This window comes from Patagioenas fasciata, chromosome Z (genome assembly GCF_037038585.1).
Source record: "Patagioenas fasciata isolate bPatFas1 chromosome Z, bPatFas1.hap1, whole genome shotgun sequence".
Taxonomy (NCBI): domain Eukaryota; kingdom Metazoa; phylum Chordata; class Aves; order Columbiformes; family Columbidae; genus Patagioenas; species Patagioenas fasciata.
In genome coordinates this window covers 13,554,033-13,576,457 of record NC_092560.1, presented here as the reverse complement: position 1 = coordinate 13,576,457, position 22,425 = coordinate 13,554,033, and the positions used below count along the sequence as shown (strand labels likewise).

At 41.1% G+C, this 22,425-nt stretch overlaps 1 protein-coding gene across 7 annotated transcripts in view; it reads left to right on the top strand.

Moving 5' to 3' along the window:
- The window catches only part of MOB3B (MOB kinase activator 3B), an 81,943-nt gene that overhangs the window by 45,100 nt on the left and 14,418 nt on the right, over positions 1-22,425 (top strand). For 6 of the 7 annotated variants that reach the window (XM_071802015.1, XM_071802017.1, XM_071802016.1 and 3 more), the window contains one exon: positions 16,502-16,704. The exons of the other annotated variant lie outside the window; for it this stretch is intronic. In XM_071802015.1, coding sequence (XP_071658116.1) covers positions 16,502-16,704 — 203 coding nt within the window. The remainder of the gene's footprint in view (positions 1-16,501; positions 16,705-22,425) is intronic. 7 annotated transcript variants of the gene reach the window in all.

Sequence of the window (22,425 nt, the reverse complement as noted above, 5' to 3'; positions counted from 1 at the left end):
ACTATGAACAACTGCCAAAGAAAATCAAGCAGGCCAAGGGATTATTAGTGGGTGAGCTAACAGAATAATGAACAAAAACCAGGGGCAGCTGAAGCAAATTGTACTCCAGCTTCAGTGACAAATGAAATTGGTCATCTCAGAAAGGTCTAACCATTCCTGTTAATAAGGTGTTACTGCAGGGAATGGGCCAATTAACTTTTCTACTGTTGCTTTACTTTAGGAATTAGGTATTCAGTGTTACTCTGTATCTGCCTTGCTGGTGTTTTGTTTTGTCTCCTGAATTAATTGACCCAAACATTACTTTTATTAGGGAAATCCATCTCCTTGATTATCTTTTGTGTCTATATTCATATCCCTCTCCTCACACCCTCTATTTTTTTTCTGGTGAGAATTCCCCAGCTTTATGACTGCGTTTTGACAACCATCTCGATAACTGGTCATGATAACGTGTGTGGCTTTGGTCAACAGAAAGGGTTTCAAAAAACTATGTCTTTTTTCAATAGACCTGTCATCACAGAATCACTTTCCTATGTACCTTAGTTTATCTTTCTCTGGAAAATGTTTCAGGGTGACTTGATTTGCTTTGACTCACTATTAGGGCCTTGTCACATAAACTGTCTCAATTTACCTCCAACTATGTAGAGGGATCTTCTGTTGTCTTGTAAGAACCAACACAATTGAAGAGCACTGTACGTGAGTGTTTTTCCCCATATAGTCCTTGTTCTTTGTCCATCTTTGATAAATCCCCTTTAAAAAAGTGGTGTCTTGATCATGATACAATTTTTTCTGTGTAAAATTATCATTTCAGAGGTGACTTACTATACAGATTAAGAAAGGCAGTTCAGTACCAACGAAATGTCAAGAATTACAAGGAAATACATTGGAGCAAAACAAAAAGTATAATTATGCTATTGCGTATCTGTTTCTCCCTCACAGTTTTGCAATTCTCTCATTGCAGAGAAGGTAATGTTAGAACTGGAAAAGTTTCAGAGAGGGCAGCAAGGATGAGCAAAGGTACAGCAATGCCTCTGATTTAGGAACAGAGCAGCTGACTTAGACATGTCTCCACACAAAAGAGGTGAACTGATGAGCAGGGTATGGTACTAGCACTGCAGGTTTGCCTGTGTACTGCCTCTTCTAGCCCAAGGACTCACCAGAGAGAGTGGGGCACACAAGAAACACAGTGCCTGCCAGACTACGGAGCACCTTGCCAAAGGAAGCTGTAAGTGGAAGAATTACCAGCGGATTTAAGGGGTCACTGGAGAGGCAGTTTTAAGAGATATCCATTGCAGGGTACAGAATAGACACTCTGCATTAGGCTCAGCAAATCACTTGAGCAGAAAGTGATCAAAGGTAAGGAGGGCATTAGGAGAAAGAAAGCATCATTTATAGAATACTGCCCTGAAACAGAATAGTTGTTTTCACATTACTTATGAAGTAAATTGCTTATACTCCGTGAAGTCTTGTAGAAGTAAGGTAGGACCCGAGAGAATGGCAGGAAGATGTGCCAGGGGAGATTTAGGACATTAGGAAAAGGTTCTCCACCCAGAGGGGGCTGGAGCTCTAGAACAGTAAACTGGCTAGCAATTTAACTTTTTAAGTAGATGAGCCCTACCTATCATAATAATAGCAAAGTATGTGAAGGGAGTGGGATGACAGGTTGAAGCAGTAAGAGCGAATTGATTTGCTGTACCCCATGGTCTGTCCGCTTGAGCTGTAAGTTTCATAGAAGACAGATGTGTGGCTGGCAAGCTGAAAATCTCCATTATGTTTGGCAGCATAGTACATCTTTTAAGTTATTGATGTAGTGCTACATTGAGCACTGAGTGCAACAGGCTTTCTCCCCCCCTCTCCTTAGCTTTATTACTAATACTTATCTTAGATTTTCAAGTGGGGGGTAATAGAAATTTTGAAACATTGCATTGAGAAATCTTTGTTACACTTGGGCTTCCCGTGTAACTTGTCACCTCATGTTGTGTACTGACTTATTTTAAGAAGCTTTACCACTTTACAAATGTAGGAGTTTAGCAGCTGTCACATAGTGCAAGTGCAGCAGCTCCTCTAGTTTTGCAGGAACAAAGCAAACAACTTGCTTAACCATTTTTTTTGCTTCTTCTTGACTATGAAGGACCAATGACAATAACCACAGGTGGTTTTTTGGTTTGGTTTGGTTTTGGTGCTTAGACAAGTCCCAGGAATCACAGGGAATTCTGGCCATAATTTTCCTGGACTAATGCATACTAATTTTGTCATTGCAGGAGAAGGAACTGTCCTTAGCCATTTTATGCAGCATCCAAAGGAAGAGTCTTTGTAAAGCTTTATGCAGAGAGTGTCAATGCAGAATAATTTTCTGTTTCTTCTTGAGACTTGAATATTTGTAAGGAAGTACAGTTGTCCTTTTTGCAAATACTATGATGGAGCAACCTCATTGTTTTCCTTTCCAGTTCTGAGCAGTGTGCATTTAACTACATGGATCACCCAGAAATCAGAAAACTTTAATTTTCAGTATATTGTACTAGAAGTTAGGCTTCATGAAATTTCAATATGCATTGCTTATTTCCATCTCATTGCAAGGGTTAGAAGGATAAGAACAAACTCATGAGTGGCAGTTTTGCCAGTCCTCATATTCAAAGTATGTAAATTAGACCCAAAAGTGTATAAGAAAAAAATATTGTTGGTTTGGTTTTTTTTCCTGGGTTTTGTCAGAGTAAGGTGTTCAGAGATTTCTCATTACATAAGAGAATAATACGAGTTTTGGACAAACAAAAACGCTAAATACATTTACAGACATAAGAAAATTCACAAAAAATAAACAAGCTAATGGAGAAATTTGGTAAGGCATCAAAAGCAAATGAGACTGGTAAACAAATAATTTTACTCTAGAAAGTTTTCTTTTATGTAGTCTATCAGTAGGAGGAGAACAGCCAGCCTTAGAGACTGGCAGAGCTAAAGAGAGCTTTGCAATCCACCTATTCCATGGAGCAATATTTTGGTGTTAACATGAGAAAAATATAAAGGAAGTAGAGCCAAAGACAGAATGAAAAAGGAAAGAAGGCACAAACCAGAGACATAATTCTGTGATTCCACGAGGCTCTACTTTCTGTATTTGATCTTAAGGCTGTGCGCACATCCACCCCTCTTCAGGTTAACACCCAAGAGCAAAGACATAAAATGGGCTATGGTAGTATTAGGGCATCTTACCATCAACCGCCTTTATGTATTTTTCATTTTTACTATGCCCCCAAGCTTTCTGACAACAGAAATGTGATGCTTTAATGGAATTACATACTCAAAGAATAGTTTGGGGAGGTTACAGTTGGAGGTCATGTTATCTCCTCTTTCTCCCCAAACTGTGGGGTTTCTAAAACAATTACAAATCAGAATGGCAGAAATTGTCCTTCTTTGTCACACAGAGGCTTTGTCAGAAAAAAAAACCCCAAAGTCTTAATTTTATGTTCTCAGTTGGAACAACTTAAATTTAACTGAAAACAGTGAATTAAAGGCAAGTCTACCTGGAAGGTTGATCTGGATTCTGACTACGAGGCTACATCTTTTACACTTGGGCTACTCTCTTTAATCTAGAGCTGCTGCATGTTCCTGTTTTAGCACCAGAAAGTTCAGCAGAGATACTTCAGCTGCTCTTAGTGCTTAGTATTGCATCCTGAAAACATCTGTGCTGTAAACATATTTTTTCAGATTGACAGAGTGCCACACACATCTCAGATTCAGGGGTTGATGCAGCCTTTATTCTAACCTGAAGTTTACTGCTAGGAAGGAAGTGAAAATATTATGGACTGTACATACTGTTCATGATACATACTCAGGGAGAGCTTTCATTACATATCTGTATCTATATATTCTCTTCCTTTTGCCTGATTGTTAAGCAGTACTCTCCACAGCAGCAGCAACACTTCTCAGTGGTCTGGAGGAGATCTAAAACTGTAGCAAAGTATTTTGTAAAGGACCATCCATAGCAAATTTTTAATGAATGAACGCGCAATGAGGACATTGAGGTCAGTGTCCTGTCTCAGTGTGCTCCTCAGCCATGTTGTATGCAAATATAAACACAAAAGGCACCTTTTGACTGAACCTTCAGTCTGTCTTAATAACTTTAAAAGAGCAGATTTTTAAATGAATTTATTTTGTTTAGTCTTCTGGTTCTGTGTTTAGTGTTTGTATCTCAAACATATTATTTTTTTCTGCAGAATCAAGAATTTTGGACATATATATTAAAAGGTTTTGTATATACTTGTGTATAAAACCAGTCCAGTTTTTCACACAGCCAAATGATTCCAGGAGCTTAAGTGCTGCAAGAAAAAATGTCCATGTAGGAACACTTGTGATAGTGCCATAAGAGTTCCCCATCCTCCCTAAGGCAGCATGACCTCCTTTAAGCCCTTGGAGAAGCCTGGGCACAAAGTCATTTTTTAATGTCTTGGCAGCTTTCACAATGTTTGGAATACGCTGACCACACCTCAAGACTGGTAAGCGCCTTGTCCTGGGAATCCTCCCACTGAAAATCTACCCTGAATCAGGAGCAGGAGGTGAAGACTCTAATCACAGTGATGCTTTCAGGGAAAAAATAAACAGACTAACCATGACCTCAATCAAGTGTGTGGAGTACAATGCAGTTGTATCCATTGAGGTCAGGGTAAAATTAACTCAGTTCCCTAAGTAGAAATTTAGAAACTCTTGTAGAATGTGTAATAATGGACCATCCATACTGATGCAGTGCTGCTCCTGAACATTTTTTAATACTTAGTCACAAAATGCGACATTTCTGGGAAACAATGAGCGGATTCCTGTCTATGTTACAGGCAGAAAGTATGACTTGATGTAGAAATGAGTATGTGAAGTTTTGTGCCCTGAATATTGAACAACACTACACTGTAGTATCAGTCTATTATGGCCAAATGGAGTATAACAGCCATCTCTTTCTTCTTATCACTTCTGTCTAGTTTTTTGCCCTCAGCATAGCATGTTTGTTGCAGGAGGTTTTTGAACAGCGTCTGTAATTATTTTTCTTTGAATGTCATTGTATTTTCCAGCACAGACCCATGCTGAATCTGAGTGGTTGGCTGCAGAGCCTCCTCAATACCGACTTTTTTTTTGCAGAGTCATGTTAATTCTTAAGTGTAATAAATGAACCTGCTGGATCTCAGGGCATACACGAATAACCTCTTTTCTAAGTAATATATTATCTAAGTTCTCAATTGTTTGAGGTTCGCAAGCCTATGTGTATTTGCAGATGAAGGCACTGTATTGAAACTGTAGACATGTAGCATGTCACTAGATCCCTTCCCAGGTTTCCAGTTCTCATATGGTAGCGTTTTACGGGGCACCATCAGTGCAAACCATGCTGTTGTTAAAAATTAATTGTTTTGCTCAGTGTTTTGCTGTTGTCCTGATAGAACTATGTGATCCAAGCAGAGAAAATCAAGTGTTTGATCTTTGCAGACCATCAGTTTTATCTCATCACAGTTACTAGAAATGAACTCCTTGCTGTGGAAATGCGAGAGTTTATTGCCATTGTTCTTTGATCAGTCTCACTTCCAAGGCCATGTTTAACTGTTGCTCTCAGCACAATCACAACTACTACTGTGTATGTCTCTGAGAGAAGAGCAGTTAAAAAGGCACAATGCCTTGAGCATGTGTAGAGTCTCTTCTGTCACAGGTGGAAGTCTCCAGGGTACTCATAACAAAGTGCACCCCATTAAACATTATTTCCATAACATTCAGCTTCCTGGAACATCACTAACGGGTAAGTTGGCAGGCTGGCCTGTTCACTCTCATGAAGATCTAATCTTTTAAGACACACTGAACTGCAAATCCTGAGGGTGAGAGGAGGATTTAAGAGACTAGTATGGATGCTGTCCTCAAGATTTTAGAAATCAGAAATATAAAGAGGTGTCTTGTGGGTAAACGGGAGGAAATTAGATATCCATTTTCTTTATGACTTATTCATGGTTTTTTGTTCCATGGAACAGCAAGATTGAGCCCTGCACCTACAGATAGATACTCATGAACAGGCAAAAGCAAAACCTTTTTCAAAGTCTGTCTTTGCCTGCCAACACACTGGCATGTCAGAACTCTGCTAGTAACCATTTATCAGAGAAACCGGTCTGCACTAGTTGGAAGCCCTCATCCCGTTTTCTTAGTAGTCCTTTTCTCAGCAGTGCACAGCTGACTTCCCTTCGCTTGCTGGAAGTTAATTTGTCTTCGGCAGCACTGTCTCTCGAGAGGCAGGTGCTTTGCGTCTTACACAGTTCATTGGTGCTCAGAGCCTGAAGATACAGGCTCAAAGCTTGCAAGCACAAAAGAGGTGGCAACCGGCACCTATGCTGCCCTGTGCCTCCTCTTTAGCGATGCTTAAGAATAGCTGCTGAGCCAAGACCACATTCACCCTTCCTGATTTACGGACAGGAAATTTTAAGTATCCAGATTCATGCAGCTGCCAGTTCTCTGTCAGGTTTTACACACAAATTTTATGCATCCTTCAGTGTCTTAGCACCCTGACTATGTCAGTTACAGTGTGACCATTATGTGCCCACGAGCTTAAAAGGTGATTGATGTTGTACACCATATGCGCAGTGGCAGAGATCATGTAAACTTAAGTTAAACGTATAGATAAAAAGTATAGACAGTAAAGCATTAAACATAAAGATGAATTAATGTTTACTCCTTAGGTGATTAATGTTAAACATGTAGATCAATCAGTCTCTTCAGCAAGAAACTTTAAAGTATGTGTTTTGCTCTATTACTGAAGCACCCTTGCTAGTTAGTATAAGTGCACTTAGTCTTACTGTAGGTTTCTAAAGCTGTGCTAGCAACAACAAAATATCCCTGTAAATCTCACCTTCAGTTAAATTCTTCTTGCATAATAAAAACAATTTGGTAATCTGACCAGTCTTTCGATTTCCGATATAAAGTGAAAGGCAGAAGCATAGATGGTATCTGTTGTGTATCTGAGGACTGGAGTGGGGGTATATACTGTTTTTTTTTTTGTCACACATGAAAAATATTTCATTAATTTGTATGGAAGGCAGGCATTTTATTATTCTGTCTTTGAATTTCTTTAACCTTTTCATTTATGAAAAATAAGGCATGATCACTGTTTTCTTGTTCTTGGAATCACAGAAAATGGTGACTAGCACTTTTTAAGACCTAAAGAACAGTTCTTGCAGCTGAAGCTGTTGCAATGTGTAAGTGTTCTTTATGTAACAGTTAAAAGATGTGTTGATAAAATAGTGTCAGTCATGACTAGTGGGGCCTGAGATGATTCTTCTAAAGGTAGTGTTTGAGGGTGTGAAAAATCTTTGATATTTTAGGCTTCAGTGACTGGGAATTGGATGATGGATGCTGAGTTGGGGAAGGATTCAGAGTGTATTAACCCTGTAAAAGATATGTTAAAGAGAAGATTTTACTCTAGTGAAATGAGGGTACTTCCCTTTCTCAACTGAATTTGATAATAGAGCAGAACAACCTATTTTTGTCTAGTTATATTTTGAAATATTCCTTTCATTTGTTATATTCGAAAACTTTTGGTCCTGTAGTGCATTTGATTTGTATTGACTTATTTTTGTTTCAAATTTCTATTAGCACATGAATCTTGCAAAAGTAGTTGGTTAAGGTCAAGTTAATGCGACTTTTGAAGTTGTTTCCATAATTGTCCTTTGCTAGTGACATTAAAATAATATGCTGCTTAGCTTCATGATACTTTAAAAGAAACAGGATATTCTTGCTCATTGATTTTCCACATGGATTTTCAATGAAATTAGTGGTAAAGCATCTTTTGAGTTCCAGATACCAGATGGAGCCCAAGGCATCTGCAGAGACAGATCTTATCTATTCATGACATATTGGAAGAATCCGTTTAAATGATAGTTACTCCTTTTCATGGGCCTTCTAAAGCCTATACTTTAACAGTAAAGATAATCTTATAGGAGCGGATCCAATCAAAATATTCAAGTCATCCTGGATCCAAAACCTGTCAGTCAATGACAGCTTTTACGCAGGCTTCACAGTGTGATTATGTGTGGGTGTGTTTGCATGTGTGAATTTGTATATGTGTGCATGTGCCTGCTGGCACAACCTTAAATCTCTTGGAAGGTGCTGTCATCTGTGAGCCTAAAGTCCTGTGTATTCAGGTTCCTATTCCAGAGCGATTTGAAATTAGTTTCCTTTTATGAGATGAACACATTACTGCAAAATGCAGGAGCACTTCCAGGAGCAGGACCTTACCCACTGGGCTACAGAGTCATGCTCTGCCTTCTGCTACCTTCTGGCATGGCAAGTCCTCTCTTCCTTTCAGCACAGTGGCTTCAAGATGGCATGAGGAGTGCAGCTGCCTGGATTCACCAGTTTTATATTGATAAACATACTTCCCTGCAAAACAGTATAAAGAGATTTGAGTGTCTTTAGCTCTGGAAATACCACCAGAAAAACCCAAAGTTATATGTAAAAAACAGACATTACCTTCACTGGCTTTGCTCTGAAATGAGAACAGTGGCTCCTGCCTTTAGTACTGAACCTGAAGCAACCAGTGCATACCAGGCATGTGCTGAGCATTCGTCAGAGGAAAGCTGGATATCCTGTTTAGTGTTTGGACACCAGTCAGTGTTTACATGGGAGGGAAGGACTGACCTCTTCCAGTAGGGCAGTTCTGAGAAAACAAGGGAAGCAAAATTTTGGGTGCCTGAGGACGTCCAGGATTGAGCAAGGGCATGGATTGGCAGCAACTGAAGACAGGCTAGCTCAGGTTGCAGTTACAAACTTCTGAAGAATGAATCTAGCTTAGCTCTCTGATGTTTGAGAGTGCTTAAGTGTGCTGGGAGGGGGTTGCTCAGTTCTGTTTTCCTTCAGCTAATGGATTCCTTCAATTTCACATCCCTCTTAACAGTTATAAAAACAAAGCAGTGAAAAGCATCTGTTGCGTTACCCCCAGATCCCATGTTATAAAAGCAAAAATAGTTAAACATGAAAAGCAGATTTAAAAGCCCAGACTGGCTCTTGCTTGTCAGCCTACAGAATTCTCGCCCAGGATGCCAAACTTAATTCCAGGCTGTGCTGCTATGAATCAGGATTAACTCAAGCAAAGTCAGGGACCAGGGTTCTTTTTCTTTGTGTTTGGTGTGGTTTGTTTTTGTTTGTTCTTGATTTTCTGTATCTGAACTTCTACTCTTCCCCTAAACTTCCCTTACATGCTGCTATATAATTGTCTTTCCCTGTCTCGTGAAAGAGCTACATTCTACTGGAGGGAAAACTAACTTATTTAAAACTTCTGAGTCACCTCTCCAAGGAACTATTAATATGCACTGACGATATTCTCATAAACATATAAACATAATAATTTTTGCTCCAAAACTTATTACTTTTTCACTGTAACTAGGACTTATTTTTGGACTAGGACTAATATTTCGAGCAGCCTCAAAAATCCTGAAAAATCATGCTAGGGCTTATTTTCAGGGTTGTGATTATTTTCAGAGAAACAGGCTATGTCAGCATAGATACGAAAGGGCCAGAAAACAGCTTTCGTTACAAGACACAAGGGCTGTGATCTGAGATGTTAGAACTGCCTGAATGTTTCTTCTGATGACCCACTGAAAAGGAAGATAGCATAGTAGTCATCGGAAGAACAGATGTTTTTTTGTATTACTAACCTTTCAGCTACAGTTACTTGTTAATGTCATGCCATGAGTTTTGACAAATGGAGGCCTCTGCTTTCAGATTAACTGCAGGAACATCTCTGTCCTGGGGACAGGAAGCTGTTTTGTCTGATCCTGAGTGCATCTCCAAGACCATGCTGCTTGCTGCACCTGACAGTCATACAATCACAGAGCCATTTTGGTTGGAATAGACTCTCTTGTAGTGAGAGGCCCAGAACTGAACACAATAGTCAAGGATGCTGTTGGCCTTTTTGGCCACCTGGGCACACTGCTGGCTCATGTTTGGCCAGCTGTCTGTCAATACCACCAGATCCCTCTCTGCCAGCCAGCTTTCCACCCACTCTTCCCTGAGCCTGTAGCACTGCCTGGGGTTGTTGTGACTCAAGTACAGGACCTGGCACTTGGCCTTGTTAAACCTTGTATGATTAGCCTCAGCCCAATGATCCAGCTGGTCCAGATCCCTCTGTGTGGCCAACCCACCCTCCAGCAGATCAACATTCCCACCCAACCTGGTGTCATCTGCAAACTTACAAGAGTGCAATTGATCCCCTTGTCTAGATCATTGATAAAGAGATTAAACAGAACTGGCCCTAATATTGAGCCCTGGGAAACACCACTCGTGTTTTGTCTTGCTGCATCAGTGAACCTGAGAGGGGCCCTCAGAACAGCACATTTCTTCCATTGTCCCTGTGAAATTAATGAGGAACCAAAATGTTTGCTTCCCCAAGGTGTCAGAAGTTAATAACAAAGCCATGCTGGACAGTGGTGCACTCAGCATGGAAAGCCAAAACCGTGTCATTGCCCAGAAACTGTCAGGCCATTGTAAGTATCTTAAGAACAAAGCTATTAACAAACCTCTGCCAAGTGGGGAGTAAAGTTTTTCCATTGGTATCTTGGCCAGGCTCCATTATTCGCACATACTTTTTCCTTAAGTTCACTCATCAGGTTAATAAATTACCTTTTGCTCTCCTAAGCTGTTATACTGTACAATGGCTACTGTGTTTTCTGTCCCAGAATAGGCTCCATTTTGTTCATATGTACTATAGTTTCTGCTAAGGTGGGGAGAGCTCTAAATTAATCTAATGGAGCTCCAAGCCTGTTTTAGACTATGTTTATATTAATGCCATGTAAAGTTGTTCAAATGCAATGCTCCAACAAATCTCATTTTGTTAATATTATGAAGATGAATCTTATAGGGCAGGTGAGTTACACTGTCACACAGCCATGACTCTGCAGCTTTTTATGGCATTCAGTGTTCTCATTACGTTGAAGACCTACAGATCTATTCTAATGGGTTTATCAGCCTTATTATTGTCTGGAATAAAATTGATGTTGCTTGGTACAGGCAGCAAGAGTGTTCTACTATATGGCTTTGCAGTGTTTCTCTTCTGTTCCTCTGCAGCAGCAGAAGCAGAATTAATTAGTAACAGTGAGGAGCTCAAATTATAGTCAGGAACAGCCGTTGTAAATTTGCTTTAAATCTAAGGGATGTGGCTTGTGCAGTGCAAGGATTTAGGTCGTTCTGTCCACTGCTTTCAGCGAGAGTTAATTCAGGTGCTTTGCATACTTAGGTGTTTTGCAGTATTTGCATTATAAGACACCTTTTCTGGTGAAATTTTTATTTAAGTGACAAAATATAGTGCCATCACCCATTTCTTGGTATACAGCAGTAGGGAGAGCTGTTGTGGATGTTCAGGGAGTACAAAACCTCAGGCAGTTTTCTGATCTCTGTTACCTTTAGAGTTCTTTTCAGGACAGCACATGAGTATCTTTGTTGAAGATCTGACAGAAGGCCTGCCTGCTGATTAACTAATTCAAGAGCAACACTGTTAGAGGCGGTCCCACTGGAAAAAAGGGACACCATTTTGCTTACAAAGCCAGATTATCTCCAGAGTGTTTTCCTTCCTTCTGCTCTCTCTGTAATGAGAGCATGAGGGAGGGGCAGTATCAGGAGTAAGTAGGTACATGGTAGGCTAGTTTATCCCAAATATTTTGCAGCTCTCTGCTTATTTACGTGAGGAACAAAGTCCAGCAAAACTGTCATTGTTTTCATTGGCCTTTGAGATGGACACTTCATGGACTAACATACTGAGATAACATTAAACATCCATTTGAATCAGGATAGGTGTTTTTTCCAGCAAAGCTTCTAGCAATAGCTGAAGGCATCTTTTGCAAGTTTGTGTGCTTGGGGCAGGGATAGGGGAAGGAAAACACGGAGGGAGGAGTGGGGGACGGGTTTGGTTGAGGTACCTTCTCCTAATTGTTAGTTTCTGGTAGCGCTGTTTTCTTGCTCCTTAATATAAAACTGGAAAAAACATCTTCCTTTACCACATTGGTATGTTTTTAAGCTGTGTTTGCAATACTATAGTGTCAAGCCTTTTTACCGATGGAAAAGGGAGTCTCTATTTTTGAGCCCACCTGTGTTTATTTAAAAAAGAATGAATTATGACTCTGACCTGCAAAAAAACATTTTCAAATGTGCAGCAAAATTTCTATGTACAATTGTTAAAGGGTTTACCAGCTTCCCTTGAGCAAAACAAGACTGCACACAAATACAGAACGTCACAACTGCTCATGTGTCTGTCATCACAGAAGATTTAACAGGGCAGTTATTTTCATTCCACGTTACAGTCTGGAATGTGAGCCAGTCAAGAACCACATGTAACATTGCAAGTAAAAAGTCTGGATTTCTCTCTGGTTCCTTAGCATCAACTTTCTGGGATGATGCGCTTTCTGACTCTGACCTAGAGGTAATGCGTCAGGCAACAACAGCAAACTGCATCACAACTTTTCTTGTTTCCTCTCTGACTTGTGCAACTGATCTACTTCAGGGGAGATTGTGATACATATTGAAGAAGATTAAAAGTTTTCATATATCAAAAGAGAAAGACTTTTTGCCCATTCCATTCATTTCAGACCTGTAGATACCCTCCTTTATCCCCACCTAATTTAGTTTAACATTTAGTCTCTCTGTCTTATCTCACTATTTTTTACATTATACAAAGAATAGGTTTGGATCAGCAGGGTTTAAATGAGGACCTTCACCATGGCATTAAAACATCGGTACTTTAAACCAACAGACTTAGTAATTACCATGCGAGGTGGCCAGCATGTCATTGTGACCAGCGTTTTGAGCAGATAGCAGTTGTAATAATGCTTTTGGGAAGTGTGTCGTCAGAGGAGGTCCATGACACTGTCTGCAGTTGTCATGTATGTGGAATACTCAAAGAAATAAGACAATAGATCAGTGGCATGATCACTTTGTTAGCACTGTGCTGTATGTCTGTCTGGGGATGGATGGATTAGATCTGGGTGCTCGCTCTGGCACAGGAGCAAATCATGTAGTAGCAAATTAAGAAGAGACCTCTGAGTATAAGGCTGTTTTCAAAACAAAAAGGAAAATCGTCCAATTTTCTGATGGAAAAGAACTTGATGAATCGATTGGGGAGGGTGAGTTTTGGAAACTGCAGGGAGTACTACTGATATTAGAAGTAACCTTTTCTAGCAAGGCAACAGAAGCAAAAAGGTCAGTGAAGCATGGGGAGGCCGGAGCATGGGGGAAATGACATGATTGTTTCTTGGTCCTGCTGCGGTGCATCTGTCACCAGGGTACATGGGTGCAACTATTTTCCTTTTTCTTCCTCTCCTTTTTTAACTACAGATTCCTAGGAAAGGAAGTATTAAACCTGGATTCCATGTTAAATGAAGGCTTGGAGGAAGAGAAGGCAAAGGCCACCATGACTGATGAGGGACAGGGAACAGACTGCTTGACAAGTCAAGTATCTAAATCTAAGATAGTCCATTCACAAGAGCCATTCAAAATTATTATATTCTGTGGTTGATTTGTTTCTAGCTATAGTAGTTGCAGTGGGAACAAAACATTAGGCCAAATTCTGACCTCAGAATATAAGTCTAGAATCATTTCACTCTGTTTTTTCAAATTTTTATGCCATTGCTTTGTATTCATTCTGTTTTAACTGAGATCAGAATCCATGCTGTTGTATGAGACTTTTTTTTTTCTTCTAGACTGCATTTCTACCATACTTTTGTCTAATTTTGAACACAAAGCAGCAGAGTGTATGTTTAAACTAGTGATGCAGCCATTTCCATATATTCATCTGTACCTTGAGGCTGCCCAGACTTTGAGCCTCCTCTGTGCTCCGGGGCAGACTGGCTGGCAGACTCTCCAAGGCTGAGGATCCTGGCTTACTGCACAGCTACCCCTTGCTCTTAGGGTAGAAGGAGGCACTTTTTAACCATTTAGATCTCCGTGTCAGTTTATAAACCAGTTTTGCAGGAAGGACAGAGAAGTCAGAGAGCCACTATGGATTCTGCCGTACCCAAGTGACACATCTGTGATAGCAGCAATGTTTCACTGTTCAGTTAAGAGTAAATGAAACAGCTCTGCAAAATCGGAGAAGTTCTGCAGTGGCAAATGAAACTACACAGCCTGTCTGAAAACTAATGCATGTGAGGAGCAGTGGGAGCACTGTGAGCTTATTACACACCCTGGGCTGCTCTGCACCAGCTATTTTTTTTCTGTCTGTTAATTTTTTGTCCTCAAATTGACTGCCTAACACATCTAAAATGAGACAGAAGAAGGTCCTTGTTTGTGACAGAAACAGTGCTCTACAGCCTTTGCACTTACTGCATGTAGGGACTTGTCAGCTTTCTTTATTAAGCTTGTTTTAGTCAATTAATACAGAAGTAGGAGTTCCTTCATTACAATAACATTCGTCAATAACAATCATATGTCAGCCCGTGCAAGTTTAATTATTCTCCATTTGGGGATATGCCTGTTCTGGATCAGAAGAGGTAAGGCCTTCAAGAATTCTTTTCTCACTTCAGTGAACCAGCTCGCAGTAACAAGTGCCAGCTATTCATATTCCCCCTTTTTTAAGACTTAACATTTTCTTGGGTATATTTTTAAAATTCTGGTTTGGGTAGATTTTACGAAAATGCAAAGCATGCTGCTGCTGTAATCATTCCTGTATTTAGCCATGCTCTGATGGCTGCAATGTGATCCTCCTTGTTAATAAGCAACTGACTGGGGTTTCTGTTATGTTTTTTGATAGATTGTATTTATTTTGCCCTTGGAAGTAACAACAACTGTTTGTTATAATCCAGGTGTTTGGCTAATTGTGCAGAGTTTTGATTGAAATATTGCCAAGACATCTGTATGTGTTATCAGTTCTGTAGTTCAGCGATGTCTCAGTTCATGGCTTGAGCATTTAAACCTCCTTCTCTGTGACCTTCAGTATTAGCTTCAGCACTGAGATGGATGGATGTGACAATGAAAAGCCAACATTTCTTATAAAATAGTTGTGCTTGGATATATGCAGCTATTTCTCCAGTTCCCAGTTTGTACATCAAGAAAGAAGAAGGGCTGCACTCCATCTCTAAATCTACTTGAAATTATTTCAAAAGTATTTGCCTCCAATTAACCCAGTACAGGCTGAAAAAACCAACACACTTTCTCACATCATCTGCACCTCAGCGATGGCAAATGTAGAAGCTGTTCAGGGGTACGCTGAGCAGGACACTTCTGCGTGCTGATGTGCTTCCCCGCTCACATGCTGACAGACACAGCAGTGTTCACATCACAGCAGATACACCCTGGTACCTCCTTGCCACAGAGCCCAAAATAAGGCACACGTTTCTGTTGTAATCTGTACTGAAAAATGTGTTTTCAGTATGGAAATTCTTGCTGTATGTCCTCACATCCCCCCCAGTGAAAATGAGCCATCTGTCCATTAATTCACCACTTTCATGAGTGCTCAGCAGTATTTAACAGGAGGCTAATATTTGAAAACTAGAAAACTTTCAAGAGTGTTAATTTAATACCTCCATCTTCTTTGTGCAAATAATAAACATTTTTCTTCCTGGGAGTGTGACCTGGGCCTTTAGGGAGTATGGGACTGGTTAGTTGTGAAGCTTTTGGGTTTTTTTTAAAGAAGCAATAGGTACAGTTGTGTAGTTCAAATCTGACTAAAACATGAACTATAATTAAAAAGGAGGATGTGCAACAAAGCAAAGTAGCAGTAGAGTTTTGAACATAGCACTGAAGTCGTCATCTTAATCTGCACAGAAGGAGATGAACCCCGCAACTTTTTGGTGCAGCTCAGTGGTACACAAAGCCATGCAAGATGGGTCTTTAATGAAGGGTTGTTCTGAAGGAATTGTTGTTACCACACTGGGATGCTTGTCCGTCTGCTTGCAAATGGTGCTTTTGCTGCTGCCTTGGAGTCTGCAGCTGAAAAGTGGTGTAAATTCTAAGGTGTTTTGGAAGAGCTGTTCTTGTGTCTTTTGAAGAGTTTTTTTATTAGAAGAGCAATCAGATTGACACACATAACTGGGAGGAGGGTGAAAGCAAAGTCATCTGTCCTTCACTCAGTTATTTCAAATTCATTGTTAAATATGATGCTGTGAAATGCCAGTGTTGAATAAGGTGAGGAGGAGAGTGTCTGTCACTTCTAGGATGAGCTCTGTATGTATCAGTATGGGGAAGAGCCATCTCAGGATTTGAAGCCATTAATGCTAACGGGACAGCATGCACTTCAGTGGAAATCTGAGCATTACAGTACTGGATGTTCCTCCATTATATTATTCAGGGAAAAACGACCAGTATCTGTCATTCTTGATCCATTAAAGCTGCTTAAGTATTTGTTTATCTTTGGTGCTAGCAAACAGATGAATGTATGCCTAAAGTGATCTTCTGGATTGGAAAAGAGACCTAGGAAGCCATAAGCTAGTTACAAACTCACGCTTTGCTCCAAAGCTGTTGTCTTGGGAGGATGACAGGATGCTAGTGACAACCCTGCCTTCTCTATTCACAGGTGTTCCTTTTCCAAAGAACTTCCTTCAGATCTGCAAGAAGATACTCTGCCGGCTTTTTCGGGTGTTTGTTCACGTCTACATCCATCACTTTGACCGTATCATCCTTATGGGTGCTGAGGCCCACGTCAATACTTGTTACAAGCATTTTTATTACTTTGTGACAGAGCTGAACCTCATAGACCGCAAAGAACTAGAGCCTTTGGTAAGTGTGGGGCCTGGGAGAAAGCTCTAGGAAATTTTCCTCCTCCCTTCACTGAGCCTTTCCCACACTTTGCAGTGAGTTTCTTCTGGGAATAAGGTCCATGGTTGAACACAGCCAATTCAAAGGAATGAAATCTTGCCTCTATCCATAGACCCATTCCATCTGCCACTGTATCTGCAAGATGCTTAGTAAAAAGAGAAAAGTGCAAAGTATTTTGTATGGAAAAATACAAGGTGGGAAATACTGCCATTTGAAAGTAGAAGCTCTTTTGTCTTCTATTTTTTCCTGTACTATATATTTTATATATAATTTCATTCTCTCTTTTTTCATTGGTCAGTAACAGCACGGTAGTCACAGCAGTCACTTAAATGCATGTGAAGGGACAAGTGGTCTATGTAAAGGTTATTTTTTTAAAAAATATTTAAATACTTGTTTGTGAAGGTACTGAGTGTGCTATATTCAAAGCACACTCTGTGGATCTAAGCAAGATAGAAGAGGTGAGACAGAGGTTCAGACAATTAGCAGCGTTACAAAACCAGACACTTCCTTTTGGACTGAAATAGACCAAAATTAAATTCATTGTTTCCAAAATTAAGGCTCCAGAAATAGAAGCACATTTGCTGTTGCTTGAAAATGCAAATAAAATGAAAGTATAAGCAGAGAAGGAAAAGTAAGGTGTAATTCAGAAAGCAGTTTATGCACAAACCTCACTGTGAGCATTTAAGCAACTTAAAAAGGAATCAGGACAATATTTCTCCATGGGTTAGAATGTGGAAAATATTGTGTTGCACAGCTTCTTGATGAAGTGCTAGAACAACTGGGAGGTTTTTTTCTACAGAATCACAGAACAGCTGAGGTTGCCTGGCACCTATGGATATCACATAGTCCAAATCCCTGCTCAAAGCAATGTCACCTAAAGAGGGCTGCCCAGGACCATGTCAGGTTTTCACGTGTTCCACAGAAAGGCACATTGCATTGTGTCTGCCTACGTTTCTTCAGGAATTGGAGCCGTTGTAGGTGTCATACATGTATATGCTTATGTTGATTGAAAGTGAGCCTGTAAAGTGAGACAAAATGGATAGTCTTGTTTTCAGCAGTTCACAAGGCCTGCTGAAACACTCTGCATATGGCAATGTATTGATAACTTGAAGTGTATCCATAGTTTCTTTCTAGATAGGATAAATCAATATGCCACCTGAATGTGTCCTAAGGGATAGAAGGAGACCCTGCAAAAGAGAACTTCACTGCCAGACTAGTGATGCTAGGCTAGCTGCAGCTGTTAAATGCTGAGGATGTGTCACAAGCAAGATACAAGGCAGGATATCTCAGAGGTAGGAAAAGGGGCAGTCTGAAGGCCCTTAGAAGATCCTTGCTTCCTCTGGAACACAGAGAGCACAAAAGTGATTTAATGCTACAGTTGGTGGTTAGCAATATTCCTGCACTAAGCAGACAGAGGAGGGACTGGGGCCAGAGTGGTGCGAAAGGTGATCCAAGTCCAGCAGCAGGGCAAGTTAGGAACATGCTCCAACTGCTGTGTGCTTTCCCCTTGCATTCCAGCATTCTCTCCCTTCACAAAATTATCCTTAGGATCATCATATGCTGCAGTATTATTAACTTTGCTGGGATGCAAGGTCTCCCAGAAAAATGTTTCACCTGCACTTGGAAGGCACCATGTCAGCAAACTGACAAAGCTCCAGCTGCTTCCATCTTCCTGTCCTTGACTTGGGCGGGTGTCAGCAGTGTGGAAATGCAGAAAAACACATATGTCTGTATTTTTTATTCTCCAGCTGGGCAGAGAGAAGGGAAGGAGTTGCCAAACAAAAGCAGACATTACAAATAATCTTGAATTTTAATGCGGTAGTTGAGGACAACCTGTGCCCTGCTAGGTTCACCATGGCAGGAAATGAGCCCACATTATCTCCCTTAATTAGAAAATGGGCCAAGAGCTGATTAAATAAACAGACTGCAACATGCTTTAATAAACAGGAAAGCAACTGATTTATCAACATAACTTCAAGAAGGAAGAATAATTGGGGAAGCAGGCAGTGGATTAATAGTAATATTAGCCTGAAGGACTTATGCTCTTTGTTTAAAATAGATTTTTATCACCCTTTTGCAGCTCAGTGCAGCAGTTATAAAACCAAATGAAGCAAATAAGCCAAATAGGGTCACCCCTCCCATTTGGGAGTTGCATAACTTGTTCTTTCTGCAGTCAGAGGAAGCTATAAATGCTGCATATCTTTTTCCGATCCCCATCACTATGCTAATTTGACAGATCCCTGAGACTTTCATAGAGTTGCTTTATATGGGACTATAAAGGAAGCTGGCACAGTCGCTGACCCTGAAGGTGGTCCTGGATTAAAAAAAAAATGCATGTCCAATTGGTTAATTTGGGGTGAACAAAGAAGTCAGAAAATGTATCTGCCCTTTTCTACAGCTAACAGGCAGACAAGGCAGTCTGCACCGTGAGAGCTCTCAGATGACCTCTAAGGCACTCCTCCATGGGGAGGCTATCTGGAAATAAACTAGGGTTTGAATTTTAAGATGTGGCATCTGCTTTGTGCTGGCTCCCTGTGTGGCTGGCTTTATTTTTCACTGGCAGTAGTTAACCTTAATTCACTTCTGAGCCTCTTCCCATGGCCAAAACTCTCTAGTGAAGTGCTGCTTATTAACTCCATCCCACCCTCACCCCATGTAGAGTGCTTTAAACACTGCATCTAAATGTGCCTTTTAGTGAGAAGCTTAACATAGTTGCCTTAGCACAGCAACTTACTGTTCAAACGCCAGCCCAGCTACGGCAAATAATGCCCTTTATTTCCTTCCTGTGATATCTTTGTCTAGTAACAGATTTCTTAGTATGTAGGGCTTAAGAAATGTGCCAGAGTATTTTATAAGCACATTATGAACGAAACAGTCTTGATTTGTTGCCCATTAGCAAAACTGTTGAGTACAAATCTGGGTGTTGAGCGAAAAAAGGCAAGTAAACAAAACACTTTGTTAAGAAACGCTTTTCTCCCCCAGGCTCAAATTCAGTAAAAAACTTAATCTTCCTTCCTTCTGGGTCTCTAGATCACCTTGGATTTGCTACACATTACACTCAGCTACTCCTAGTCCCTTCAGTGAGGTGAGGGACAATGCAGGAGACTGGGAATGTGTGTACTGCTTCTTGCTTTTAACTTGTTTCTCTCCGCTCAAGCATGGATTTACAGTGGCACACAGTCCCTCCGTGGTGTCCCAGCGCTGGTGTGGGTTGCCCGTGACCCACAGCCCCTTTCAGGGGTGCACCTGATCTGGCACAGGACACTTCCTTCCAAGAGTACTTCTCCAACCACATCCCCAACAGCGCTATCAGCCATGTGGCCTCTCCTCTTAGTGGCTACTGCTTTCTAAAATATCTGTGAGCAGAGATGTTGCAAGTTGTCTCTGCTGCTCTACCACCCATTTTAAACTTGAATAAGAAAATCATTCAAATTTGCTTTTTGTCTAATGTCATTTTCATAGTTTAAAATAAATACAAACAGCAAGTAATAAGTCAGTAGCAAAAAAAAAAAAGTGAGAAAAGCACATTAAAATGATGTATAATGTAACCACATTTATTTAATAATATATTCCGCTATCAAATGGCAAATTTTAACGATGCAAAAACCACAATTACTTTTGCACCAACCTGCTTAAAGCCAGGATGACAGAAGTGCTGCCGTATGTGTGGCATTGTTTGTGAACAGACAGTGTTTGCATCTCCAGGCCTTTCAGCCAGTGTCTTCCATGACCTAATCACTTAGAGTGTAGTTCCAGAATCATATTAAGCCAAGCTCAATGTAGTCTGAAACTGGAAATGGTGATCCTGCCCTTCCTATCTCTGCTAAATGGATAGTCCTCTTCCCTTGTGTCAGAGATAGCCTTTGTGTTACTATAGTCAGATCCAGGGATGGATCAGCTGAGCACCAGCTCAGCCAAAACTATTGTTTTTCATAAGATCGCAGAATAGTTTGGCTTAGAAGGGACCTTTAAAGTTCATCTAGTCCAACCTCCCTGCCATGAGCAGGGACATCTTCACCCAGATCAGGTTGCTTAGAGCCCTGTCCAGCCTGGACTTGAATGTCTCCAGGGATGGGGCATCCACCACCTCTCCAGGCAACCTGGGTCAGTGTTTCACCACCCTCATTGTAAAAAATTTCTTCGTGTCTAGCCTGCATCTCCTCTCTTTTACTTTAAAACCATTCTCCTTTGTTCTGCTAAGGCCCTGCTAAGAAGTCTGTCCCCATCTTTCTTATAGGCCCCTCTTACGTACTGAAGGGCCGCAATAAGGTCTCCCTGGAGCCTTCTCTTCTCCAGGCTGAACAACCCCAACTCTCTCAGCCTGTCCTCCCAGCAGAGGTGTTCCAGCCCTCTGATCATTTTTGTGATGTCTTTCCTGTACTGAGGGCTCCATAGCTGGATGCAGCACTCCAGGTGTGGTGTCACCAGAGCAGAGGGGCAGAATCACCTCCCTTGACCTGTTGGCCACTCTCCTTTTGATGCAGCCCAAGATACAATTGGCCTTCTGGGCTGCAGGTGGACATTGCCAGCTCATGTCCAATCTCTCATCCATCAGTAACCCCAAGTCCTTTTCCATAGAGCTGCTCTCAATCCCTTCATCCCCCACCCTGGACTGATACTGTGGGTTGCCCTGAGTCAGGAGCAGGACCTTGCACATGGCCTTCTCGAACCTCATGAGGTTCACATGTTCCTCCTTCTCAAGCTTGTCCAGGTCCCTCTGGATGGCATCTTGTCCCTGAAGCATGTCATCTGCACCACTGAGATTGGTGTCATCTGCAAACGTACTGAGGGTACTCAATTGCACTGTGTCATTGATGAAGATATTAAACACTACTGGTCATAATAGGGACCTCTGAGGGACACCACTCATCAGAGATCTCTATCTGGACATTGTGCCATTGACCACTACTTTCTGGATGAGACCATCAAGCCATTTCCTTATCCACTGAACAGTCCACCCATCAAATCCATACTTCCCCAATTTAGAAAGAAGAATGTTGTGGGCAACCATGTCAAAGACTTTACAGAAGTCCAGATATATGACATCCTTAGCTCTTCCCTTGTCCACTGATGGAGTCACTCGATCATAGACGGCACTGGGTTGGTCAGGACTTGCCCTTGGTGAGGCCATGCTGGCTGTCCCAAATCCCTGTCCTCCCTGTGCCTTAGCACAGCTTCTAGGAGGATCCACTCCATGATCTTCCCAGGCACAGAGGTGAGGCTGACAGGTTGGTAGTTCCCGGGCTCCTCTTCCCATTTTTAAAAATAGATGCGGTGTTGCCCAGTTTCCAGTCACCAGGGACTTGACCTGACTGCCATTCCTTCTCAAATATTATGGAGAACGGCTTGGCAACTACATCAGCCAGTTCCCTCAGGACAATGGGATGCATCTCATCAGGTCCCACAGACTTATATATGTGCAGGTCCTTCAGGTAGTCATGAACCTGATCTTCACTTACAATGGGAGGGACTTTGCTCACCCAGTCTCTGTCTTGCAGTTCATTTTCCATTTGAGAGGTGTGGGAAGAGAGCTTGTCAATGAAGACTGAGGCAAAGAAGTTGTTGATTATCTCAGCCTTCTCCTTGTCCATTGATACCAGTTTGCTAGTTTTACTTATTTGAGGGGGTACGCTTTCTTTGACCTTCCTTTTCTGGTTTATGTTATCTATGGAAGACCTTCTT